This window comes from Pollicipes pollicipes, unplaced genomic scaffold (assembly GCF_011947565.3).
Source record: "Pollicipes pollicipes isolate AB1234 unplaced genomic scaffold, Ppol_2.1 Scaffold_7261;HRSCAF=8764_pilon_pilon_pilon, whole genome shotgun sequence".
Lineage (NCBI taxonomy): Eukaryota > Metazoa > Arthropoda > Thecostraca > Pollicipedomorpha > Pollicipedidae > Pollicipes > Pollicipes pollicipes.
In genome coordinates this window covers 34,704,375-34,730,491 of record NW_023597054.1, presented here as the reverse complement: position 1 = coordinate 34,730,491, position 26,117 = coordinate 34,704,375, and the positions used below count along the sequence as shown (strand labels likewise).

The window sequence follows — 26,117 nt, the reverse complement described above, 5'->3', positions numbered from 1 at the left end:
GTGCAGACGATCGTGTTGACGAAGCAGACGTGGATGAAGTAGTCGCTATAGACGGTGCCCAGGAGGTCCTTCGGAAAGCAGTAGCTGCGGTACAACACGCCCACACCGTAGCTGAAGATGCTGATGGCAGCGTAGTCGATGAAGAAGCCGACGTGGGCCGCCCTGACGGACATGGAGCTGAAGGCGTGCGCCACACACGAGACGAACGGGTACACGCAGGTGGTCAGCATGTAGCAGATGTAGGGCCAGGTGTACGAGTCGGAGAAGTCGAGCGAGTGCCGTAGTTCAGCCAGCTTCCAGATGAAGTAGAGCGACGGCAGGAAGTGCGTCCAAAAGTTGATGGTCTCGTTGGTGGCCAGGAAGAGGCCGCGCACGCAGACCCAGGGCGACCCGTGCGGCACGTAGCCGCTGATGATGCCTGCCGGACGGCCGGGGCTGTGACACCGGCGCGGACCGAGGCGGCGATATTGCCACCGATAGCACCGTGGACTACAGCAAACACGAGCCGCCGCCGGCCGCGTCCACAGCACGGTTCCACTGCAATTTGGACCAGCCAGACATCGATGACGGTATGAATCACAGGCGCCACGACAAACATCCACGCCTTGTGCGCCGTGCAGCCCGGGCACGGCCGTGACGTGCGGGACGAGCGCACGCCGACCGCGCCCGCAATGGGGTTAGGGTCACTGGGGCGTGGATGGCGACCGACCTCAGGTCGGTCAGGTCGCTAGAGAGGGGCAAAGAGGGGAAGGGGAGGGAGGCGGACCTCTCGTGGCTCACCCGGCTCCTTGTGCACGTCGGCCACCTCGTGCACGCTCAGCAGGCGAATCTTGCGCGCGCCGGCGTCATCATCGGAGCGCCGTTTCATGTACTGCTGGATGACGCTGGACGTCTGCGTCAGCCGCTCGATGACGCTGTACCTCAGCATGGCCGGCGGCGGCGGACGGCGGCGGGGCCGGCGCGGCGCGCGCTCACTCACGCGCCCAACGTCGTTACGACTGAAAGTGGCGCCGGCTCGATACATGACCCGCGCGACAACGCGCGTGAGGCTCCGGCCCCGGACCGCTCGATACCGACGTCGTTATCGGCTCCCCGGAACGACAGGACCGGCTGATGGTCCAATCGTGGTTTAGCGACACATGTTTACGCGCCTCGACAAATATGGTGAGATATGAGCGCCACATGCCTGGACTGAGCGCGGCCCGGGCAGTAATCTGCGCTCAAGGACCGTATCTGCCATCTTTGGGGAAATCTGCACATCGATGGACGACAAGCCCCTAAGCCCAACAACCACCACAGCAATCTGTCAACGGGACGCACGGGCTAGCTTTGGCTGTCCAGATGTCTCGATTAATTCAGTGTGAGCGACGTTCGACCGGAGAAACAGATTGTACAGCTGGACATGGATGGTGCAGTGCTGATTTTTGGATACATATCACGGCAATAAGTGTAGCATGTCAAATAGTCACCACATAGTTGCACTCTAATCCGTTACAAGATCGTTCTGGCTTTTGCCGAACTCTGCGTCCGTGGTTCGTTTGCTTTGGTTGGGCGAAATTTGCACAGTCAATAATCAATGTCTGACTAGCTACCTTGCAAACCAAAGCAATGATGATGGTTTTGGATATAACCAAGGACCGCTTCATTTCCCGGTTTTTTTCGGCATTACGAGTTCAGAGTACTTATGTTAAGTTATCGACCCTCAACATATCAGAGCACACTGGTTACACAACGTTAAGGAAGCAACATTGGATACATACATATTCGTGGTCGGCGGAGGGTAATTTCAACTTCTTCGCTCTAAGCTCTACAGGAGCCCCTTGACCGTGATACATTTTGGCGACTGCTCATTAGACTCTTACATTTGACTTTTGTCCTTTTTACTTGAATTCATCCCACTTGTTCCCTTTCCTTTTCGCTCCGCTTAACACGCGCCCGGGTGGCCGGCTGGATACCCTTCGCTTGGGTGGGTGGGTGAATTTGGCCCCCTGAAAATCTCGGGAACTAATAGAGCTAGAAACACCAAATTTTTAGGGTGTGTTGACCTGTATGTGAACTCACCCTGGTCAGAGTTTAAGGCTCCTAGGTCACGATGTTCGGGTCAAAAAGGTCAAACAAGGTCAAATTCTAAGTTGGTCTCCAAAATGCCCCCCAAACCTACATAACTGTTTCCCAATCAAAAGGTCACAGGCTCATTTAAGGTCAGTGATCTTGTTTGACCTTTGAAGGTCATGGCAACCAAAATCATACCAGACTGCTGAGTTTTGCATTTGAATAAGCAACAAGATTATGCTAGGTAGTATATTTTCAAAACAAAAGGTTAAACCGAGTCATTCAGGTCAATGACCCTATAATGACCTCTATGAGAACCATGGAAGATGTATAATGTGGTTGCTGCTATCAATGAATTAGAAATAAGCACCAGAAAACTGTCCCATACTGCAAGCCCTGGAGTAATAAACAGATTGGTTTTGACCTTGGTCTGACCTTCATACCGACCTTAGGTCAATGTGGTTTGCTCAATCAATATTTGAGTTGCCTCTGAAAGCATCCCGGATATGTATGGCCTCGTCAAAACTCCATTGTTGCATCAGATTAAATGATTCCCTAGAAATTGACTTCACTGAAACTATGGCCTGACTTTGACCTGCTATAGGTCAGCGACCTTATAAGGTACATTTAAGTGTTTGATACCAAACGATTCGCTATTAAATTGCCTGCAGCTATGCAAAATTTGCCGCGACCACGCCGCGCCGTTCGGAAACTTCCGGAAAAGCCCTCAGGGGGTCAATTTGAGCCCCCCCCCCACCCATACATGTCCTTTGACTTCTTCTCCCACTGCCCCAACGGGGGCATCCCCATAACCGGATGGTAACATCAGGGGAGGGGGACAGCAGGCTGGCTGGCTTGTCTCGTGTAAACGACCACAGCTTCCCAAACAACGGTTCAAGACCGCGGCTGGCGCCTTGCTGAACACACATACATTGCTTGCAGTATGCACACTAGACTTATTTAAATATGTTCTGAGCCATTACATTGGTAAAATAATAAACCAAAGCCCAAGTTATGCAAGGCCAAATCTCAAAAGTGGCATAAAAATGGGTGGAGCAACCATTCCCTTACAAATGATAAACAACAAATAATATTGTAACTCTATTTGACCTAATGCAATAGGTCATCACACTAGATAACTCAACATGCTTCAAGAAAGAGCCACAGAGAATTCCCCATTACTGAAATTCTGACTCTGACACATACAGTCTGAACTTGGCAAAAGGGCACATCATACCAACCAACCCCTGTTCTGGTGGCAATAGCCATCACAGTTTTACCCAAGATGGCAAGGATCCTTTGCACCTTTTTGCCACAAGAAACATGTCTTTCTTATTTTTTTGTTATCCAGTAGCTGCAGTTATGCAAAACCATGAAACTGTGCACTTGGATAATTTAACACATTATTGTATCATTTCCTTGATTTTTGGGTTGCTTGGATTCATCATCAGCAAGGCAAGATATCATGGGCTGGGGGGGATTCTCCATCTAGTTGGGAGGCTAAGGTGCATGTTGTAAGCTGGGCCAAGTCTCTCTGGCCAGCCATGCCTGACACCTTTGTGTTAATTGTTGGCATGGAAGAAATGGTGAACCATGTCTGTGCTCTGCTGCTGGTTCTAAAGAACTTGTCTGCCCTGCCAGTGATGATACATTATCTGCAATTTGAAGATAAAAACATCAAGTAGCAGCACTTTAGAAATTTAGTTATTCAGACTGATCCATAAATTATGTTGTGCATGGAGGGCAGAGGTGATTTCATGAACTGATCAATACCAAAGCATAAGGCAGAGATGGGCATGGACAGCATAACATTACCTTCCAGTATGAAGCAAGTCATCCTGAATCTCTAAAAACTATCACCCAGCCAGGGGAGGAGGGTTCTCACTTTTCACCTAGTGCAATCAGTGCATGACCATGTATAGAGGGGGGAGGGGGGTTGAAAATGCCTGAAAATTAATTACACTACCTATGGATGGCCCCTTCCTCATCCCCCATGAGCTACAATACAGCTACACTGCCATGGTGTGGCTACAGCTACAATACAGCTCCAATGACATGATGCACAAAGCTTACCAAGAATGGGTAGTGATAGATATGGAGATAGGACAAAGACCAGATGTAACTCTTAACTTGGATGAAATATGGCGTAACAACTCACTAAAACCTTCAAGTCAGGCTCATAGATCTGGCACGTCCGAGCAGGTACCAGTATCATCGGGCACATCTTGAAAAGCAGTCAAAAATACTTCCAAGAGTGCAGGCGTTCCGTTCATACGCTTCTCAATTCGCCAAGACATTATACCTCCACAGCAAACAACTCACCCTTGCCAGTCCCCAGATCCACAGCACAAGCCAATGTCTTAACCCCGCAAACGACAAAGGCCGTTACCCTGATCAATAACAACCCACCCCTTCTCCACGTGCTGGCCCCGATATTATTCAATCAAAACAAACAAACGAGGCAAACTCGTTCTACTACGCGTCAGAGCTGTCAATTGGTGACCTCCATGAACGTTCCTTATGACAAGGCATTTGTTGAAGATCAAAACATGATATCATACAATGTAAATACTATCAAATACCTATTGCACTTTTTGTGATCATTGCATATAGGTTTTTGCTTTCCATAGTTTTTTAATGTTTTTGTTATAAAATTAGTTATTATTTATTAATTTCAAATATTAGTATTTGACGTCACTATAACATAAAATTCTTCTACGACAACTTGACCCGACCCACACAACAAAGGGGCAGCTGTCGCTAAGAAAAACTGCGGTTCGTCGGGAGTATTCCATTTCTGATCATTCAGGAACAATATTAATACTGAACGGCGTGAGAAATGGGTTCTGCGGTGCCGGAAATCATGGGTGTCACTACGTCTGAGAGACGGGTGATCAGAATTGAAAGGGTCATACTGGAATGTGGGGAGCAAACTGACCTAACAGTGACATTTCGCATGGGAAGCCGTTAAAAGCGTGCGTTCTGTATATTTCATTTGAGGGGGTGAATGAAATCTCTTATTGTGAAAATCCGTGCCATGTAACCTTCCCTCCCAGTCGTTACACCCAGCGCGAGTGTCTGGTACTGGGTCGGTGCTGCTGGGCAGGATCGAGAGGGCGTGGCCCTGGCTGTCGTGGGCCTGCCTGTCTGGATCCTATGTAGGGTGATGAGACTATTGACATCCAGACACATCTGGTACTGGCGGTGGTTACTGCCGTCATGGACGGCCACGTCATACACACACTGACAACCTTGAGAGCCCCCCTGATCCCAGATCAACTGGCGCGGACCTCTGTTTTTTCAACCACCTCCGAGCACCACGTTCCGTTTCCTTGAATGCGCGCCTAGGTACACCCGATGATCTCAAATTTACCCCCCACCCCACCCCCTCTTAAAAATTATGCCTCCGCGCCCCAAAAACGTGTTCGAGGGTCTGGATCCCACCAAAGAATGTCAACATCAACGCCATATAGTATCCTGCGACGTCTGTTGCAGATTGCGCGGTATTTCCGATGTCGGTGGCTTCGAATACGTTTCGATCCTGTCCTGTGCGCTTTCCGCCGCTCCTCGGGCTCACAGTCCGACTCAGTCCATTGTTCCCTGATATGGCGACTGCTTGGATCTACTAATCTGACGGTTGGTGGTTACATTTTGCGCGTCCCAAATTCTTCCCAAGATTCACTCGCGATTGCATGTGGTGATCCTTATCGTTTCATCTCGCAGCGCAGCGACCAGCCCTGCGACCAGCCTTAGCGTTCTGCCAGAGCTATTCAATGTTAGATTTAACGAAGTTGAGTGGTGTTCCGCGTTGAGAAAAGGGACGAACTGCAACAATTCTCAAGAATACTGATGGGACGACGCTCCCCAAACATGACTCCAATGGAATTTTTTGGCCTTTGGGGCCATACTTTCCATCTTAAATCGTCCTGATCTTAACTATCTATGAAATCAATGTGGCTTCGGTTGCTCCTATAGTATGCAGTAACAACCATACGCCAGTGCGACCATTTCAAGCGCCGCTTCCTGCACACAGAACCATGCTACCGAGCAATACGATCCGTTTTGTCTGTCAAGACATATCCCAGGTACGCTGTCGAACATCGTGAGGCGATAAAATTTCGCGTACAGACAGCCTGCCGACCCATTCAGGCACACACCCGCCAGGCACGGTCCCCGCCCGTAGCTTGGCGATCGAGTGAGGAACTACAGCCTCCCGGCCGGCATCTCATTTGTCGCCCCTGATGAAAGCTGCCCAACTGGCGTTCCCGACGCGCAGTCCGTCAGATACCAAGAGGTCCTGAATTTTTCCCACACTCCGCGGAGTCAGGCGGGTAACTACACACTCCATGTTGACGCGACCCTAGCGATCCCAGCGGTGGCTGGGTCCGTGCTCGGGGCTGACAGGCGGACGTGGAACAGACAGCCGCCGTGTCAGGCCAAGGTCTTATCGGCGGTGCCTCTGGCGCTGAAGTCGGGTGTAGTTCCCTATGTCGCAGGTGGCAAGTCAACCCCGCTCATCCTCGTGTCGACGGAGATCCTTCACGCTCCGGGCACAACTCTTGAACCCTTGAACGTCGTTGATACGAGACACAGTATTGACAGGCAACGCACACTGTTCTATCCAGTCCCAATGCCGTCGGTAGGCATTACGGACCATGGCACACGAGTTCAGCCGGCACAGTCCGGCGGATCGGCGCCACCGGCACCCGGCGCATCGTCGCAGGGCTAGTCGACCGCCGCCACACGCGGCGCCTGAGCGGCGTCCCGCCCGGGTCAGATGAGGTGCACGTCGCCTTTGTGCAGCAGCTTGGAGATGGGTTCGTATCGCAACAGGTACTGCGAGCCCTTCACCAGGTCCAGCTCCTCCGTCCTGGAACAGCAACAGATGTAGTGACGCCATGGAGGACCGCAGGCCCTTCGGTAAGCGAGGCGCGGGGCGTCCGCAGACATCACACTGGTCCCGTCTGTTCTGGTCTGGTCCGTGCATCGCGTCTGGTCACACCGGCTTGGCCGGTGGTGATGCAATAAATCGGCCTCTACCATTCACAAAAGCCTTGACTAGCATGGTATTGCGCGTTTATTGCATCTCCCGGTGTTACACAACTACAATAGCTTGTCACCTGCCGTACCAGCCTTCCGCTGCTGTCCAGCTCCCCTGCAATATCCCGGAGCCGCACGCCGCCCCTCTCACCCCCATCTCTCCGATCCACAGACCTGGAGTCGCCGGCCTCGTCGGCGATGAGCACGCCGACGCAGTCGACGTCGGCCCGCAGGTAGACGTGCGCGTCGAGGCTGGGCGCCACCGTGGCCTCGGCCGCGCCCAGTCGGCTGCCCTCGGCGCTGGGCGCCGGCTCCGAGCCCGACTCGGGCTGCGAGGCTGACGCGCCGCTCGACGGCATGTGCTGCAGCGCCACCTCCTGGAAGTGGCTCTCCTGGCCCGCCTGGAACCTGCGCCCACCAGGCCACGGCGTGAGGGAGCCGGCGAGCCGCTGCTGGTGCTCTCAGGGCGTGGGGATGAGCACTTCCGGCCGAGCTGCCCCATCGGGCCGTGCTCACTACGTCGTTTGGCGTTGCGGGTGCCGGGTCAGCGGATAGCGAAGGTAAACCCATCGATAACAGCTGAATTGATGACTTAGCAAACTGAGTCTTACATGCTCTACGTATGCATCAGAAAACACGTTATCCAGGCTAACCCTGCCGGTGCGACACGGGCGTGAGTCATGATGACGGCACTGACTCTGTGGCGAACTTGAGCTCCTCGGGTGACAGGCGGCGGCGCAGCTCTTCACTGGCCAGCAGGTGGCGGTGGTAGAGCTCGATCTTCTGCAGTCGGCAGCGCAGGTAGCTGGCGATCAGGTACCGGATCCGGTCCACCTGGCCGGCGGCGGACACATCAGTGCGCCGCCCGCGTCCCCGCACCAAGGCGGCTGACCCGGCTGACAGTCGTCATCGTCCTCAAATCCGCCGAGCACTGGTGCGTGATGTGCATAAATCGCCCTTTGTCACCGTCATATCACGGCTGGGTAGTGGCAATGACTGACGAGGTCATGTTTCCGTGCCACCTCTCGCTCACCTCCATTTTGTGGATGGATATTTTGAAATCCGTCTTGCTGACCCGCTTCAGGTTGGCCTCCATCTGATGGATCTGGTCCAGCATGCAGTCCACGACATCGCCGTCGTATTCCAACAGCTCGGGACACATCCGCTCGTCTATCCACGACTGAAACAGTGCAGGTGAAGACCTACTATTATGATGGAAGATGTCACGTACATCGAACCCACAATGCGGCACATCTGCCGAGCCTGTGAACGTCCCAGAGAAACAGTGGAAACTGCGAGATCACCCTGACAGCAGATTAAGACTGGATTTACAGCACTGTAGCCCAATCATTCGTCACTTAGCGCCCACAAACCTTACGCCCCTTGTCGCAGGGACCCCTGAAGCCGAGCACAAGCTATACCATTGCGGTCAATAACCAGGTTATACGACGCCATTCTGCCGACATTGGCACATTAAGACCAGACCAGGCAACAAGCATCTCGACGTCACTGTGCGCCAGCCGGCTTCACCAGGTCGGCAATATCACTGGGGGAAAATAAGGGGGGGGGGGGGAAAGTCACTAGAAGCCCATATGACGACTTGTTTTCAAAGTAAAACTAGGCGATGGTGCCACTGCGTGTGAACATGGATGCCTTTTGAGACGAACCTGTCTCAACCTCTGAAGGATATCCGCTGGTGTTATATCTTCTTGCTCATCGCCACTGCCGTCAATTATTTCATCGTCTTCCATCGATGCCATCCTGCAGACAAAGGCGTGTCATAGACATGCCTGCGCTTGATTTCGCTCCGACGGAATCGATTAAAACTTTCAATCACAGCCAGTGGGGTTGGTTTGACTATACTCCGGGTGGCATAGCATAATTGTGAGTGGACTCTGGTTCCGACGCCATTGTAGTCGCTTAGATGCGGTGCCATAGGGCGCGGTGAAAAGGCAGGACGTGTGAGCACAAGTTGCCCTTGATAGGAATGGCTTGCAGCCGATGGCAGCGACCGCGCTAAGAGTCAAGTGGTGTGAGTCAGTTGGGGTGGTGGTGAGGATGGTGGTGGTGGTGGTGGTGTGGGTGTGGATGTGGGTGTGGGGTGTGGGTGTGGGTGTGAATGTGGGTGGGGGTGGGGGTGGGGGCTCACAGAAGTATTCCTGTCCATGCAGTACTTGAGACTAAATCACAGCACAAGATGGGTGCTTTTTCCCAGTCTGACAAGTGTCTGGGTCACTGGATTATGCACTCCTTACTAGTTTAATTGCCAGGTTCAAGATGTAAAGCTTGACATACTCATGAAAGGCACACAAGGATGGTTTCTCTTCCCAACTCAACACATACTTTTGTCTCCAACCTTTTATCAAACAGGACTGCAGAAGGGGGTTTAACATGCTACAAAAATGCTGCAAAACCAAATTTTGGTTGATCCTTGTTGGCTAGCACCCAATAGACCCCTAAATATGACTCAAGATTAATATGACACTCGTCCTGAGAACCTGTAACAGTGGTGCTTGACAACTAATTTGACATCTCTCCCAGATCAAGAATGCAGTGATTCTAGTTTGAAGTGTTGGAATGTAACAGCCTTGCATTGCACAAATAAAGGGTCATGAATGGTGTGATTCCAGTGTCATGTTGAAGGCCAATTCAGATATAAGTCAAGAAGTAGATAGCTAAAGCTGTCAGTCATTGGCAAATGCAGGGGTTTTGTGCCACATGTCTTACAAGATCACAAAGTTGCATCCTAACAGAAATTTTGAAACAGGCTTCAATACACGTCACTATGTACATCATCACTACATGCCAGTGCAAGGACATATTTTCCCACAGCCAGACAGCTAAAAATCCATGTTACACCAGAACGCTGATGGTGACCTCATCGAAACAAAAGTTTCACGGCATATATGCAGCATATCACAATCTGCTAGGTTTGGCACTCACCACCAAAAATTTCAGAGCATAGAAGCAGTGCCTCCAGGAAAAAGTATGCATTCATTGTAACTTTAAGTGAAGATGCCTCAGAGCAGTGTTGTAAAGCAGAATTCTAGAGCTATTTGGCATGAACTGAGTCTGACATGCACCTGCTTAGGTTGGTGCAGAAAATTTAGTAATTTGTTGTCCAGTGGTGCATATGTTTTGAGGACTGTAGCAAAACTACCTCTTGAAAATGAGTGGAACTTAAAATGCTTTTCAACTTCAATGCTATCCACCCTTTACCTCATTCTACTTCCATTGTGCTTGTACAATGTCTAAAAATGTCAATGTGTGTAACTTGCTTCTGTTGTTTAGGCACATGTTGTGTGTGAACATATCCCATTGCCTGCTGGCCCCTTATTCCTATGGCAGAGGTCAAAATTTGAGTTTGAGTAAACTCAGGCAAAATGGAAGAAATTAAAAATAGAACAAATTGGATTTAGGAACAAAAGCAACAATTCCAGCACATGCATGTCACTCAGCAAGTCCAAGTTTAGTGAGCTGACAGCTTACTTAAGTGCACAGAGCCCATGTATGAACACTTTGGATGCTACAATTGCAATTTCAAGCAAAACTATCACAGAACACTTTTCAAGTAGATAAAAGTTGAGCATTTTACACGATTTGGATTGGCCCAAAATTGATGCACATGTCCTCTAGGTTACACGCGCTAACTTCACGTAAACATTAGGAATGGGCATCTGGGAATATTTGATGAGCACTCAACGGAGCACAAAAAACCAATGCTATTGACATGCACATAAAACCTAGTAACTAGAGTATTAAAGGAGTACATGACTCATCTGGCAACTTTAAAACGGTTCTACGGCTGCTTTCTTCTATAACGCAAGAGTCGAGGCTCTTGAAAGGCATTCCGCCCCCATTAGTTACGCGCATTACCTGCGCAGCGAGCCGCAGTGCGTGACAACACCGTAGTTTATGCTTTATCGCGATGCGTAGCCCACGCAGAAATCCACATATATTACAAATTTAGCGCGCGGGATTTCGATGATTGGAAAGCGGAGAGAAAAAAATCCCAAGATACGGAATAAATTATCGGTAAAATCATCAGGTTCGCGTAAATATTTATTTAGATTATTGCTAAAATAGACCACATATGATATTTCAGGCCGATTACTTTTATGCAGCGCTGCAGTGGGGCGATTTTGCAATTCTATACCAGAGTTTCAGTCGCTTGAAATTTGGTAGCTCCCACCCGTAGGCAGAATGACGTAGTTTCCTTTGGTGGTTGTGTACCCTTCAGAGATTTGTCGAAAACCTGAAAACAAGAGCGTGATCAGATTAACAGAAGCCAACAGAACTGATTTCTCTGATAAAATTTCTGGCGACTTTGAAGCTGCATGACATTTTTGCTTCATTTTTCGCACAACACATTCTACATGATTTATTCTAAAATTGTTTCAAGGGCTACGTTAGTTGATATTTATTTTCCTTTCGTTGATTGTATGCGGTCATAATATCGGTCCAAAATCGTTTGAGCACATTATGTATCACTTGCACTCATCATTTGCCTGACTTATGCCTAAAGAGCGCCGTCATGCCTCGGTTTAATGATAAAGAACTCTTTCATCGGATTTCAATCCTACAGTACTTGAACGATATCTCCTGCGCTGATCTACTGCGTGATCCAAGAGGGAAAGTGTCCTGCTTGTTTGTCGGGCAGAACAAGTACCGTAGAAGGCGGTCGTTTAGTAGGAGTACTTTGCGGTGCTGCCAAACAATTGCGTAACACAGTGAAAGCCTTGACCATGACCGTGTGTTTCAGGTTGGAGGCCCCGTATATTAGCGGAAGCCGGCGCGCGTGTGAGGTATTCGTGCCGGTAATGGTTAGGTGAAGCACTGAGGAGGTCGTGGGACGCTGAGGGACGAGGTTGTGGGGTTGGACTCAGGCTACGTTAGGTACTGGCAGGCTTACAGCAAGGCACCGCTTCGTATCAGCAGAATTGGACCAAGTCTATAAGCGTCTGCTGGAGAAAGGCTTCATACCGGCTGAACGACCAAGGCGTCCTAACTGGGTGTGTAGATACAATAAGAAGCCAGACAATGGTTTGGGACCGAGAACGGGCGAGCAACCATTTGGTGCCCTGCAGCAAGAAATAGATTGAGATTGGTCTTGCGATAATCTAGCTGGATGCATGTTCTTATAAACTGCATGTGGTTGACTTAGCCCCTGTCTTGACACTTTTATGAAAAAGTTGTGTTATTACCAAAGCACTCATTCTGCTTCCTGGGTCTTTGTCTTGTTTTTCTCATAATTTATATGCATACAAATGTTTGCAATGCCTTAGTGGCAGATGCTTCTCAGAAAAGTATGATGCCTTTTATATGATGTGCTGCACTTTTTCCATAAAGTTTTTTCAGAACATACTGTATACCAGAGCATTAAAAAAAGACTTTCAATCTTGTGTGAAATGCCTGAAATCCATATGAAGCTTAATTGCTTAAAACATTGCTGCATTTAACTTTTCTTCCAGCCACTACATTATGCATCAAATATGCCCTTCCTCTGCTACCTATCATTGTGCGAAGCCCATAACTTCATGTGATACTAAGAAAAAGCTAAGAGTTAAGGAAAACCATTGTTAAAAATGTTTTGAAAGCTGTGTGCATGCCAAATTATTTAAGACATTGAACTCAAAACTGTCAAAACCATCATATTTGTCATATGATATACTCTCAAACTGATAGCTCTAAACTTTTCTAATGTGGCAGAAGAAATGTTCAGAAATACTGCTAAATAAGACAGTAGCATTAGCTGTATTCCTCAGACAAAAACTGGGAAAATGGAGATATAGAATTGAGATATGTACTGCAAGTCCAAACTTTTCCATACCATAAAACCACCTGAAAGCAATTTGGTAATGAGGAGCCTGATTGAGTCTCTTGCTCAGGAACATGACAATGCAAGTAGAAAATTATTTGCTTGTATTATGCAATGCCGGAAGGTCATTATTGCTTTGAAAATCTGGTTCTTTGCCCTTCATTCATCAGAATTTGTTCATACATATTCTGAGCTGAGTGGATACTGATAAATGCATTACATTCTCCACTGGCAGTTTCATCACAGTTTTTTCACTAAAAACTTATCCTATCAATAGGTTAAGTGAAAATGAGTTGGAGCATTTAAAGTTTGTGAGCAGCTGCATGTTTTGTGTTGTGGGAATGCCTGTAGATGCACTGAAATCAGGACATTTCTTCAATATCTGGCATGATTACTGTGCCAAAGTTGATTTTACATCAAGCTGCCTGTGGTCATGTCTTGATATTGACATGTTTGTCTGGGGTCATTCCATGATGTGTAAGTGCATTGCTAGATGTCGGCAGGATCTTGGATGAGTTAGTGTATCGGTGGACCGAATGTGGCAATGGATCACACCCTGGGACAGTGTTAACATAGGGAAACAGTCATGGCTCAGGGGTGATGCGTTAACCCGTGGACGCGGTGGCGCCGGCGAGTCGCAAGCCGATCGTGCTGTGGGTGGGCTCCAAAGTAGTATAAGAGGTGCTGCTGGGGGCGCATAGACAGAGTCTCTCTGTCGACGTCGTGTGCGGCAGTTCGCCGTTGTGTGTGGGGTGGTCCAGCCGCGATGGGACCCCGAATACAGTTAGGCTGCCCCTTGCACCGCCGGGAGGGAGGGGGCAGGGTACACGTATGCAGCGAGTTGGCTGGTGTGATCGATAGCTGGGGGGGGGGGGGGGACGCAAGCAGGCCCCTCCCCAACATGTCAGCGGTGGCGGGGCGTGCCGGGCGGGCCTCTCCCCCGCGGCGTCAGCGGTGCCAGGTCCCGACGACGCTGCGTCTCCAACGCACCATCGATCGTGACGCGTCTTCAAGGTCAGCGGCGACGCCAGTCGGAGATGCGGCCGTGGTCGAAGAGGCTCGCGACCAACGAGACGGCGGCAGGCGCTGCCTGAGCACTGGGTTCATAGTTGACCTGTCTGTCATGACTTAGCGTCTCGTCCTTCCAGTGAAGCCGCGAAGTGTCATGTGTAGACCGCAACAAATCAGCCGTCTTGTTTGTTCCAGACTGTCGCAATGACGTCAGGACAAGGACAGTGGCCAGCGGATGTCGGCATCACTGCCATTGAAATATATTTCCCGTCCCAGTATGTCGACCAGGAAGGTAATACATGATACGTATTTCGAGGCATTGAAAGGATTACATGACTGGGGCGTGTGGATAGGTACGGCGGTGGATGTGTCGATAAGTATGCCGTCGAATTGGCTGTTGTATTGATGTATCTAAAGACAAGGTGTACTGTTTCATTGCTAACCTCAGATTTAGCCGCCGGATCTCTTGCCCGCTGGCAGCTGCTTCAGTCCATGTATGTCATTCGTATTTGCTAACATGCATATTGTTCTGTCATCATCTGCTGGGAGCTTAACCAGTCTTTAACTGCAGCCGGGTTGCAGAGCTGGAGTCGTTTGATGGCGCGTCCGCCGGTAAATACACCATCGGTCTGGGCCAGAAGCGCATGGGCTTCTGCTCCGATCTGGAGGACATCAACTCGCTGTGCATGACAGTGGTCCACAAACTCATGGAGAAAACTGGCACTGGTGAGTCGCCCGACGCCGCCTCGTGACGTCAAAGGATTTCCAATTTCCTTTGGCTTCCGCGGATAATTTGATGTCTGTTTAAGTCCATGGCTGCATCTAGAAAGACAGACGTTGTTTCTTCGGACTGCTTTTCGCCTAACCGGCGTTTTGCATGGCATCAGTAGACCACTTTAGCTTGATTACCTCACGATGGTCGAGTTTCGTGGCCTGGGCATATGTTTCGCGCCTGTGCCCAACGCGCGCGCCCCATCCTGCCAGCGCACTGTGCCGTCCTGAGGGCTTCGTCCCCCGGCAGCGTACGAGGCGATCGGCCGGCTGGAGGTGGGCACAGAGACGCTCGTGGACAAGTCCAAGTCGGTGAAGTCGGTGCTGATGCAGCTGTTCCCGGCCAGCGCCGCCGCCGACATCGAGGGCGTCGACACGACCAACGCCTGCTACGGCGGCACGGCGGCGCTCTTCAACGCGCTCAACTGGGTGGAGTCGTCGGCCTGGGACGGCCGGCTGGCGCTGGTGGTGTGCGGCGACATCGCCGTCTACGCCACGGGCAGCGCTCGGCCCACCGGCGGCGCCGGCGCCGTCGCCATGCTGGTCGGACCGCACGCGCCGCTGGTGGTCGAGCGGGGTGAGTCGGCGGCCGGCCGTCGGCCCCGACACGATGTGTACGTCTGACAAACGGTGCGGGCGTGGTTGAGATTGCCCCTGGGCCGGCTGTCGTTTGCGCTGGGCCAGGGCTTGTTTGGCTGCGGCCGGCGGCTTGCACCTGACTGAGGTGTGTCTGTATCCGGTCGTTTCAGTTGAATCGTGTCTGCAGACTCGGCATTGCACTGAACTCGCTCCGATGCAGGCCTGTTTGGGTGATGAGGGATATTGTCGGAGTCGAGGGAGTTTGACTAGGCGGCAGTACGTTAGCGTCAGCAGCATGTGCGGATGCGTCAAGGAGCCATGCTGTGCAGTCAGCTGACTATGTGCGGCGGCGTCAGCCGACCCTGTGCGGTGCAGTTGGTCTCGTCACGGAGCGCCCGCTCTGTGCGGTGCGGAGGTGATCTCGTCACGGAGCGCCCGCTCTGTGCGGTGCAGAGGTGATCTCGTTACGGAGCGCCCGCTCTGTGCGGCGCAGAGTTGGTCTCGCCACGGAGCGCCCGCTCTGTGCGGTGCAGAGGTGATCTTGTCACGGAGCGCCCGCTCTGTGCGGTGCAGAGTGGGCCTCGTCGCGGAGTGCCCGGCTGAGCGGCCCGCTCCGGCTGCCGTCCGCAGGTCTGCGCTCCAGCCACATGCAGCACGCATACGACTTCTACAAGCCGGACCTGAACTCCGAGTACCCGGTGGTGGACGGCCGGCTCAGCATCCAGTGCTACCTGAGCGCGCTGGACCGGTGCTACGGGCGCTACCGCCAGAAGGCAGCGGCCCTCCCAGGTAGGTCCCCTCCCGGCGGCCAGCGGCGACCGCTCTCGGGAAGCAGCAGCGCTCCCTGGTCCGGAGGGGTCACGCAGCCGCCGGCATGGTCGGCCGGCTGCTCAACTAGGAGTGTTCCAGCGGGCTATCAAATATTGCACATGCGAGATTTACTTGTTTTTTGGGGGGGGAGGGGGGACTTCCAGTGTGTTCGCCCGGACAGATTTGGATGTCCTTCAAATAATCTTGCGTGTTGTGTAGGTGGAAGGCATTATCGCCTATCGCTTGATCAGTTCCACTTTATGTTTGATCGGTGATTGTTGATTGTTTAAATCCATGAATTACCTTATGCGGTTGATTACTTCAAGAAATTGCTTAGATTATTGACCTCGTAACACCGTGGGAAATCAGCACTAGTGGGAGCTAGTGCCCGCTGGTCTTTGCTATCAACCAGCCGTGCCCCAGTGGTGCGAGGGGGTTGGTAGAAGCGTACAATTACCCTGAACAACATTGATAATGGCGTAATGGTCCTGTACACTGGAGGGTGTTTTTTTGTAGTTGCAGTATGTCGTCAGCTTTTGGAATACACATGCTTTAATGGATTCGCGACGTTAAAATAACTTGTCATTATTTATTGCGTCAGTCCTTGTGGGGTGTCGTGTCGCTCAAAACAGGAAGCGGGTCCTCCGGAATGAATGACCTGGGATCGTATCGTCCTACAGAAACAATATGTTGCGACCGACGCACGTTGCTTTCCGGTAGATAACACACTTTTTGCGTGATCCATCTGTGCCTTTGAGGTTTGCTACAACCTTGCTCGAGAAACGAAACATCCGGCATGCAAACTTTTCTTGCGACTGTTTTCGGAAAATGGCTCCCAATTCGTTGGCTCGAATAACAACACCTTGCAATTGCAGTGTGTCATGCTGCGAGGAAAGCGTCATATGATTCGAGTTTGGCTCCTTTTTCCCCCTCCTGTGACAAGGCGGATAGCGATTTTTCAACTGAAATCAGTGACTTAACATAAGCAGTGTGATTATTAATAGATGCTTTGCCATGTCCCGTCCTCGTGGTCCGGGCCATTGGCCAAAAGTATTGCGGTTTTTTCTTTATGACACAATGCGATTGCAATATACTAGAAGCTGGCAACCTTAGGCACTATTCAAAGGCGAAGGCGTCTGCCTCACTCTATAGTCGTTAGTGTCAGATCTCGCTAATGGCTGTCGGCTTCACAATGCCCGTGACATCTATCACTTGGAGACAGGCAGTAAACACTTACAAAGTGACCTCCACTGCTTCGGCTGCGCGTGTCGCCCTGCGCTCTAGGATACCCACCATAGATACCTACCTGGAATGAACCAAGCTCAGGTTGTGTCATGGAGTGGTTTCACTTGGTATTTTGTTTAGGTGGAGTAAGAGATGAACCGTTTATGTAGGTTTGTCATCAATCACTGGACTCCAGCAAATATGTCGTGTGGCAGATGCTTGAAGTCAGACAAGCCACGTGGGCAGCAAATAAACCATGTCACATGTCTACTTCTGGTCACGAAACCAAAGTTTGCATGTAGGCACCCATGCTCCCCGTAAAGGTGGCTTTATAGTTACAACCTATAAAACCTGTGGCTCTCACCATTACAACCGGAATCTATTTGATATTTTATTACTACTCAGTGAGAGTCATTCAAGATTGGCACCGCATCCTCCTGAAATGATTTCGGGGTCATATCAAGTGACACAGCGCTGCGTTGAGTGAGCTTCCATCGACCCCTGAGCGGCAAGGACCTGTCGGAGTCGATTTCGCCAGGGCCCGATCGGCACCAGTCCGCTCCCGACCCCAGCCTCCCGCCGTGCGGCCGTGCCGTTACTCTCCGGTCGCCGCCGGCGGTGACCGCTCCAGAGCGGCGCGGACGCAGCCGCGGCGATTCCGCGCCTTCCCCGATCGTAATCGTCTCGGCTGGGTTCACTGACCGGCCGGCGCGCGCCGCGTACCCGCGCCATGGCGCGCCGCAAGGTCGGAGGGCGCCAGCGCGCCGGCCACGACCGCCGGAAATGGACGGAACGCGCGTAAGGCGGTGGGCCGTTAGAGGCATGCGCGCGGGGAAACTCAGTCGGGGAATGGGTCATCAAGTCTGGCCGCTGGTACGACCTTGTGGATGTTGTCGCAGCGGTGGTTAAAGGTGCTGCTATTTTGCATGCGTGAGATCTGCGATATGACGGATAATGATGTCTCCAGCACTAGCATCAAACATTTTCTTTTCTTTTACGCCTTTAGAGAGCCGCCGTGCTCACTGAGACTGGCTGCCATCGCACTCATACACATGTATGTATTTATGTTGACGCGGCAACGATGGTACCATTGACGGACAGCAATCAGTTTGCATTTTGTATTGGTTTGCCATTGATATCCTCACAGTTCGATACGGTTATGTCTGGCCAAAAGCTCTATAAACGTTTTGTATTTGACACCATTGTTGGAATATCCAAAGTGTCGGCCCGTAGCCCGATCAGCGAAGTCCAGTTGCAGCAACCATCAGGCTTGTCCGGCAGCATTATCCACGAGCTGGTATTCTCAGAAAACGCGACAGCCAGATGTGACACACAGCAAAACGCATAACAAAGTTAACACGCAGGCTGACCTTTGGGTTTGTTATCACATGCCATGTTTTCCCCTCGTGTCAACAATCCGGCGCTGTAGCTGCTTGTACAGCAGCTGCCAGCAGGCACAGCAATTCCTCGCGCCGGTGGATTCCCTAGCAGGCGTGCGCCATTGCATTCCCTAGCAGGCGTGCGGTTTTTGTCCGACCGTTCTGCGGCAAACACCGGATGTTTGCGAGCGAGCTACGATCTCGTGCTGGGAAAGTCCCGAAGAAACGGATGGTATGACGTAGTTGAAGCCAGGGTGTAGTGTCACAGCTCGGGCAAGAAATGGATGGCGGCGCAAGTGGATGTGTTTGCCGAATTGGTGCAGTGGAATCTGTGCTCAATTCTAAGGGACAGAATGGAATAAATATAAACCTACGATCGGCCATGTTCTGGAGCGCTGAAATAAGCGGTAATCGATAGAAAATACACGGAATGGAGTCGCCTTGTGAGCACTCGATGTGTGCGTATCCGTTCACGGGCCGTTGCGTCGTCCAGACGATTTACTGCTGGGGTCGAGGGCGTCATTCCGGCGCTGGAGCCGCGGCTTCCAAGGTTGTTTATTACTCAACATTGCAGTGTTATGCTTGCAATGCCCATTTTCCGGCGTTTGGCGCCGGTGCTCCAAAGTATGAGTGTGATGGACGAAGCCCCCCGTATTCCGTGTCGAGATTGGATGGTCCGAATGTTTCGTGCTGCGGCGGTGGTGGGGCTGGATATCTGGAGTGGGCGCGCTGTGGCGAAACAAGCTGACGCACTCCTTCTTTTCAGGCGGCGGTCCAGTGACGGTCGACTCCTTCGACGCCGTTCTCTTCCACTCGCCGTTCGGCAAGCTGGTGCAGAAGTCGCTGGCCAGACTGGTCTTCAATGACTTCCTCGAGACGGACGCCGCCGCCGTGCCCGAGCGGTTCCCCGGACTGGAGGCGTTCAGGTTAGTGAACCGCAGCGCGGTGAGACGCTGTGGTCAGCGGGCGACAGCAGAGGCGCTCAGGTCATGGAGGGGGGGGGGAGGGGGGGGGCGGATTGAGACGCTCCGAGAGGTGGACGGGAGCGAACTGGGACGTGTTGATCACGTCCCAGTGGCCGGCTGTCCGTCGACCCGAAGTCGCCTAGGTTACCGACGCGGCCAGGCGTGGGAAACGATGCGTGTGTTACGTCGAGCACCCCATTCCGTAATCCGTGCTGGTTGGTATCACGGCAGTTTTGCGCCGGATGCCCAGGCGAGCGCGGCCAGGGTGGCACTGCCACTCTCAGGATGGACCCGGCCGCTGGAGCTGGCATGATTCCCCGCTCAGTCAAACGAGTGCTGCGCCCAGGAGCAAGACGCTGGAGGAGAGCTACTTCGACCGCGACGTGGAGAAGGCTTTCATGGAGCGAAGCCGGGCGCAGTTCGAGCAGAAGACAAAGCCGTCGCTGCTGCTGGCCTCCAACGTGGGCAACATGTACACGCCCTCGCTGTACAGCTGTCTCGTCTCGCTGCTGGTCAGGTGAGCGCCTTCACACTGCTCTTGATTACTAGAAAATGTGCTGAAAGCCCTGGTAATTTGCAACGCTCTCACTCGTGTTACAAGTTACACGCTAGTTTCCAGTTTCCAGCAGCAGCGAACGCCCGAGCCGTGGCTAACACAACTGTGGCAATGCAGAGCAATGGAGCTTAAGTTAGTGTTCAAGGACTTTTCCGCGTGGCTTTTTAAAGATGCAAAGCTCACCAATGTTGTTCACTGGAATAAGTGATCGTTCTCGAGTGTGGACAGATTCGCTCGCACCTTTACGCAATAGCTATCGTTAAATGGCGTTGAATGCAGGCTGATTGGTTTCAGCAAAAAGCCCGACGAGCTGACGGGGAGTCGGATAGCGCTCTTCTCGTACGGATCTGGACTGGCGTCGTCACTGTTTTCGATCCGGATTGCCACCACCAATGGATCCGGATCTCGCCTGGAGGCATTGGTGAGTTTGGCGGTTCAGAACAGCTCACGCGTTTACAATTTATTCGATGTGTGTTTCTGTACTGTATGTAGGGTATAACAAGGAAAATGGTATGAGAATGACAAACACCCCAAGACGCCACGAACGCAGAGGGTGAAAGCCTACGTAGTCGAAAGTGTTTGTCAAGTTGTTGGGCAAGAACTGATGGGCTCCAAGAGACAGTAATGGGTGGCAGAAGGCGGCTCCAGGGCGGGGCCACGCAGTGTGACGACGACCAGCGAGACTGGCGGGACAAGCCGCTGGCAGCGGATCAATTAAAAAAAAACTGCATATCCCTTTCCTCATACCTGCCCGCTCTTGAAACGGCAGCTATGCAGAACGGGCGGCCGCGAGTGCCGCCGAGCTCCTCGACGGGTCGGGGCCTGCCGCCTCCGTCCGCCGTTGTCACTGCCGACCTTGGTGCCGCGAATAGCGCGTCCTGTGTACAGCGGCGGCGGTGGCGGCGGCGGTGTGCGGCGCCCCTTTGTCCGGGCTTGTTTGCATCAGCGGTACCGGGTGGGGCCGGTTCCCCGGCGGATGCCACCCGGCGAGTCGCGCCGCGCCCCGCCGCGCCCGCTCTAGGTCAAGTGAAGGGCGGCGGACGGAACGTCCCGTCCGCCCGCCTGCCCGCCCGCTGCTGTTGGAGGGGTTCCCACGGCGGCGCGGGGTCGCACGTGCTGCGGTGTGACAGGCGGCAAACGTCGAAACGGGTGGTCGGTGCGCCCGGGGGTTCGGCTGGGGCTCTGATCCCGTGCTGGGTTGCTTCCGTCGGAATGCCGATGCACGATGTGTAAATTGGCGTAGGCAAGCAGTTAACTAGAAAAGGCATCAAGGACGTCTTATATTCAGTAGTTTTTTTAACCTCTTATTTCCACCAACGTCTGTCATAAAAGGCATCAAGGGCGTCTTACATTCAGTAGTTTTTTTAGCCTCTTATTTCCACCTACGTCCGTATGTGATGAATTCATTCTTCCGCGTGAAAAAATCTAGCACTGCGAGTAGTCAACATTTACTTAATGCAATGGAACACCAATGTTCCGTTTGGAAAACTTATGGCTCCTTATCCGAAGGACGGAGAAAGTGGGTCATTATTACCGTATATATGTAAATTATCAATTGCAGATACAACAGCAAAGCGTGTTGTCCCGAACGTCACGTTTCAGTGGCTGGAACTACGGTCACCATGAACGACGACACAAATGATGTGGATATCCATCCAGTCCACTCGTCTGGACTGCCGGGAGTCGGCGCTAAGGCTGCATGCTAACTCAATGCCAGTCATCTCTGTCGTCGCATTCTTGTTCATGAAACGAAGAATCCAGCGCTTTGAATTGGACACAGGATCGCTTTGCATTCGTCTGACTGAACTGAAAACACCAATTTTACACTCTTCAACGTAGTTTCTCAGATGGAATTAACGAAGAGTCGGTCCGTCCAATTTTCCTATCCGTGGTAGGTATGTAAGAGGCAGTTGCTCGGCATTCCGTAGCCGCCTTTTTCCACTCACTCAGTCCCAGTTTTGGGGAAATACAGCATGCTCTGCCGAACGTCGCTTGACCTGACTCCGTCGTTACCGGGCCGGGTCCGAAGCGTGGCCAGCTACGCGTTGCTCTCTCCGAGCACCCGTCTGTCGGCACGGGATCCCAACAACGGTGTAGCGAGGTTGCGTCAACAATGAGGCTTCGCGCCGCTTCATAGTGCATGCTGTTTGTGGCCTGTTGAGCGGCGACTGCACCGGCGGCCGCGGGAGGGCGGCGAGAGCGGGGCCCGCTGGCGGCTCTGGACAATGGCTGCTTCGTCGGGTGGCACAGCCGGCGCTCGGTCGGTGCCCTGCCTGGTCGTCTAACGCGCGGGCGGTGTAAATTTCCTCCGTTGAACGGATGCTTCAGCCATAACAATGGCCGCCTCAAATGTCATCTCTGAACTTCGTATCCCGGGACGATCTCGTCGCGCGTTTTCTCTCGCCTCGGATTTGAGATAGGTCGTGCCGACGTGTGACACGACCTGATTGGCTGTGCCTGTTGGCGACGTATGTGACGTCCGTGGGTCGCCCTCGACGCCGAGCAGTGTCGCGCAGAGTGGTCCCCAGCATCTCGCGCGAGACAACCCCGCGCCGCTCAGCGTCGGCCGGCGCGCGAGTCGACGCATGTAGCCCAGCGAAGGGAGACTGTAGGTTCAGCGTGCAGATCTGATGTGGACATTTGGTGATGTGTCTCTTCCATCGAGACGCGGAACCAGCGAAGCCGAGGCCTGCTGTGGTGTGGCCGTGCCTTCTTAGCAGCATCGCCGCCGCCGCGCGGGCCGGGCGCCGCCGTGACGTCACCAGCGCACAGCCGACTGCCTTCCCCGCTTGGTCCTGTCCACTGTTTCGTCTATCTTCCGCCGCTGGCTCTGCCTCGCTCTTCGCTGCAACACCTCGCCTCGCCTCCGTGCTGAAGCGACGGTGCCGGGGTGGAGTTGGGATGCGCCGCGTGTCCGCCTGCCGGGCGCTCTCACGGGCTCAGCGGCTGGGCGGTGTGGGAGCGGGCGGTAACGCGGTGCCCTCCTGTTCTAGCTGGCGGGCGTCAGTGACGTGGTTGGCCGCCTGGAGGCGCGTCAGAAGGTGGAGCCGGCCGCATTCGCCGACACGATGCAGCTCCGCGAGCAGTCGCACCACCTGGGTGGGTAGCGGATGGGCCGCCGCCGGTCGTACGCCCTCCGCGCTGAGGCGCAGGGCGATCTGCGACACTGACCAAGTGTGACCAGCCAGTTAGGTCCGATGCAATGACTGCTAAATGAGATAAATATTTGTACCGGGTTGACGGTAGACGCTGCTCCAGGGCACCATAATCTTCATGGATATCGTTAAAGTGATGTAAATCACACGTACGAAAAAGTTCGGCGAGGTTTTCTGTGAGGTGTTTTGTTCCCTACGGCAGCGCATTTCTTGCGTCGCTGTACCAGTTGGGGATTTTGTGGATCACCAAATACTTGTTGATTCGTTGTGCTTTTTGTTCGTTGAATGCTGCAGCACCACCACTCGCCGGTCGCTCGCTATCTTCGCACAGCTGCCGCGGGTCGCCTGGCGTCCCGCCGCTCCTGTGCGGGCACCGTGTGACCGCGCGTCCCTGTGCCGCAGCTCCCTACGCGCCCAAGGCCGACCCAAGCATGCTCTTCCCGGGCACCTACTACCTGACCGGCATCGACGAGAAGCACCGCCGCCAATACGCCCGCGCCACGTGATGACGTCACATGCTGGCGCCGTGCGACGGCGGTGACGTGCCGGCACGGCGCCGCACGTGCGCCGCCGGCGCCAGGGGTGCTCGTTACTGGTGGTGGTGCCGTGGCCGCGAGGTAGCGCCATAAGCTCCCGGCTGGCACGCGTCAACCTGGCGCCTGCAGGCTGGCGCTGTCCGGTGCAGGTGGCGCCACCGGTGCCCGTGGCAGGTGATGTCAGGACGTGCGAATCAAACAGGAACACGCCAATTCAGTTTTCGAGTCAGCTTTTAAGAAAAGCAGTTACACATAATTGAATGGCTGCCGACTATCTAGCGTAACGACTGTTTTGGAATATAATGCAATTTTCACTATCTGGATCTGAAGCATCCATCGGTTCAGCTATTTGCTAGTTTAAGTGGGACACGCCAGTTTTTTCGCGGAGTCCCGCTTTTGAAAGCTGATCAGTACAATAATTTTGGCATATGCGGTAGCGGAGTATAGTCCTTGTAACACCGGAATGGCGTCGAGTGTCACCGGCAATGTGGATGAACTTTCGAATCCGTCTGGGGTCTTGCAATTAGCGGACCATTTAGATTGGTGCCAGTTGGCGTACGCCGGGCCGATCAATCAAAAGCTGTGGCTTTTGCGCGTATTTTGCCGCGTGTCTGGCGATTGTGGGCCACGTCTTGCGCCTGTCCGTCCTCGATCGTTCGCGAGTAGTGCGGGAGAGGCCTTGTTACCCCCGTCGGACGGTGCTCCCCCCATGGAGAGCCGGCGATTGTTCAAGCCTTTGTAATATTTTGAGCCAGTCACTGGCCCGCCTCGTGCCTGTCGCGCTGTCTCCTGGAGTATGACGCGATTCGGGGCTGCGTTGCCCGTTGTCATAATTGATGGTGCGATTGCCGCGTTGTTAGCAGTACTTTACAACATAATACTCAGCGCTGTCGGATCTGTACGGAAACGGAGCGCGTCGTGCCAGTATTCAGCCCAGGGTGTGCTCGGAAGACAGAGGGCCTGTGCCGGCCTGCGATCGTTTCTCCCGAGGGCTGTTGTGAGGGTGCCAGTCGTAGTTTAAGCGCATAGCTCCCGTCACCAACCGAGACCAAAGCACGTACGTGTAGTTTGCTTGTCATTCCGTGTTTCGTTGTTGAACGGCCGGACGCTGTTGAGCCGTGTTGGTGCCTGTTGCCGGACTGAGACGCGGTTCGGCAGCGAGCCGATGGCTAGAGCGTGCCCGGAGTCGCGGCCGGCTGTCGGAAACGGCTTGCCGTGTCGGCGACGGGTTGTGCCAAACGTGGCTGAGGTGCTGACGGGCGTGCCGTCCGCGAAAGGAGGCGGCGGTTGACGGCGATCGCTGCGTGGCTTTGAGATAAGAGCAAAAGCCACGGTTGGATAGGTTTAGCCCGGTCATAAAATGGTATCCGTTGCGATTTCGGCCACCATAGCGTGTGCCAGGCCTGGAGTGGGCAGCGCGCGTCACGATTAGCAAGTATTATACCGGACGGCTGTAACCTTCGGCGTTATTGGTCATGCCTTGCTGTTTGGAAAGCGGACCTGTCTTCCCTGTCGGCTCTGTTTTTGCTGGTATCTGTTTACTAGGTTTTAAGTGAAAGGCCTCGATGCTCGCAGCATTGCGCGAGTCATGCACATATCTTTGCGCCAGATGGTATTTGACCTCGTTGCACGCATTGCAACACATGGGTCCGTTGGTCCCTTGAATCTTGGATTGTGTAGGTTTAGCTCAGGTATGATTGCACACCTATGAAGCCATTGGCAGAATTAGTTGTCTCGTACGGATGGTGTACCGGTGATGGCCAATACAGACGGTGGTGGTGGCTTGCGTTTGCAGTCCTGAACACAGGCATGACGGTCCCTCCGCGAGTCACCGGTGGCCTTTCACAGTCTGTGGTAGGTGACTGTGGTCTATTACAGTCTGTTTTTGAGGCCGTTCTGACATCATCCAGCCTACTGGGATCACCGGGAGGTCGATACTGCGACCCTGCGCTGTGCTGACTGGTGGGGGGCTGTGATCGGCGGCCGGCCGGCCGCTGTCTGCACGCGGGCGCCGATTCAGATGAACAGCGGCCCTTAAGCTTTCGTGAACGTGGTCGGTACTCGGGATAGATAAGGTTGCTCGGGGGCGTGGCTAAGGCTCCGTGGTGATACATTACATGCAAATGATTTGGTATCGCGCGGGGTCAAAATGTTGAACACGGGGCATTACGGCAGACTGCCGAAGCACTTGAACCCCGTCGCATTTCTGTCTGGAGAAAGC

General features: G+C 53.1%; 3 protein-coding genes across 3 annotated transcripts in view; 1 reads left to right on the top strand and 2 right to left on the bottom strand.

Annotated features, from left to right (window-relative positions):
* Nucleotides 1-4,501, bottom strand: part of LOC119111343 (membrane progestin receptor gamma) — a 7,001-nt gene extending 2,500 nt beyond the window's left edge. The window contains exons 1-3 of the mRNA XM_037235160.1: nt 4,375-4,501; nt 781-998; nt 9-418 (exon numbers count right to left, since the gene is read on the bottom strand). Of these exons, the coding sequence (XP_037091055.1) occupies nt 9-418; nt 781-928 (558 nt within the window). The 5' untranslated portion in view covers nt 929-998; nt 4,375-4,501. The remainder of the gene's footprint in view (nt 1-8; nt 419-780; nt 999-4,374) is intronic.
* A 1,844-nt stretch (nt 4,502-6,345) lies between these two features.
* Nucleotides 6,346-11,083, bottom strand: LOC119111342 (DNA replication complex GINS protein SLD5-like). Its single transcript, XM_037235159.1, has 6 exons — nt 10,969-11,083; nt 8,760-8,853; nt 8,126-8,272; nt 7,790-7,926; nt 7,267-7,500; nt 6,346-6,922 (listed from the first exon to the last, which is right to left on the bottom strand). The coding sequence occupies exons 2-6, from the start codon at nt 8,850-8,852 to the stop codon at nt 6,826-6,828; spliced, it is 708 nt and encodes a 235-aa protein (XP_037091054.1). The 5' UTR covers nt 8,853; nt 10,969-11,083; the 3' UTR covers nt 6,346-6,825.
* Nucleotides 11,084-11,899: 816 nt separating this feature from the next.
* Nucleotides 11,900-25,677, top strand: LOC119112628 (hydroxymethylglutaryl-CoA synthase, cytoplasmic). Its single transcript, XM_037236856.1, has 10 exons — nt 11,900-12,104; nt 14,117-14,213; nt 14,504-14,647; nt 14,943-15,269; nt 15,902-16,060; nt 19,451-19,610; nt 19,996-20,166; nt 20,500-20,626; nt 23,199-23,304; nt 23,763-25,677. The coding sequence occupies exons 2-10, from the start codon at nt 14,126-14,128 to the stop codon at nt 23,864-23,866; spliced, it is 1,386 nt and encodes a 461-aa protein (XP_037092751.1). The 5' UTR covers nt 11,900-12,104; nt 14,117-14,125; the 3' UTR covers nt 23,867-25,677.
* Nucleotides 25,678-26,117: the final 440 nt, after the last annotated feature.

Coding starts and splice junctions, on each gene's coding strand:
- LOC119112628 (XM_037236856.1), top strand. CDS start 14,126: ATGACGTCAGGACAAGGACAGTGGCCAGCGGATGTCGGCATCACTGCC. Junction 14,648..14,942: donor CATGGAGAAAACTGGCACTG/GTGAGTCGCCCG, acceptor GTCCCCCGGCAG/CGTACGAGGCGATCGGCCGG. Junction 15,270..15,901: donor GCCGCTGGTGGTCGAGCGGG/GTGAGTCGGCGG, acceptor TGCCGTCCGCAG/GTCTGCGCTCCAGCCACATG.
- LOC119111342 (XM_037235159.1), bottom strand. CDS start 8,852: ATGGCATCGATGGAAGACGATGAAATAATTGACGGCAGTGGCGATGAG. Junction 8,273..8,759: donor TCCTTCAGAGGTTGAGACAG/GTTCGTCTCAAA, acceptor GCACTGTTTCAG/TCGTGGATAGACGAGCGGAT. Junction 7,927..8,125: donor TATCCATCCACAAAATGGAG/GTGAGCGAGAGG, acceptor GCCGCCGGCCAG/GTGGACCGGATCCGGTACCT.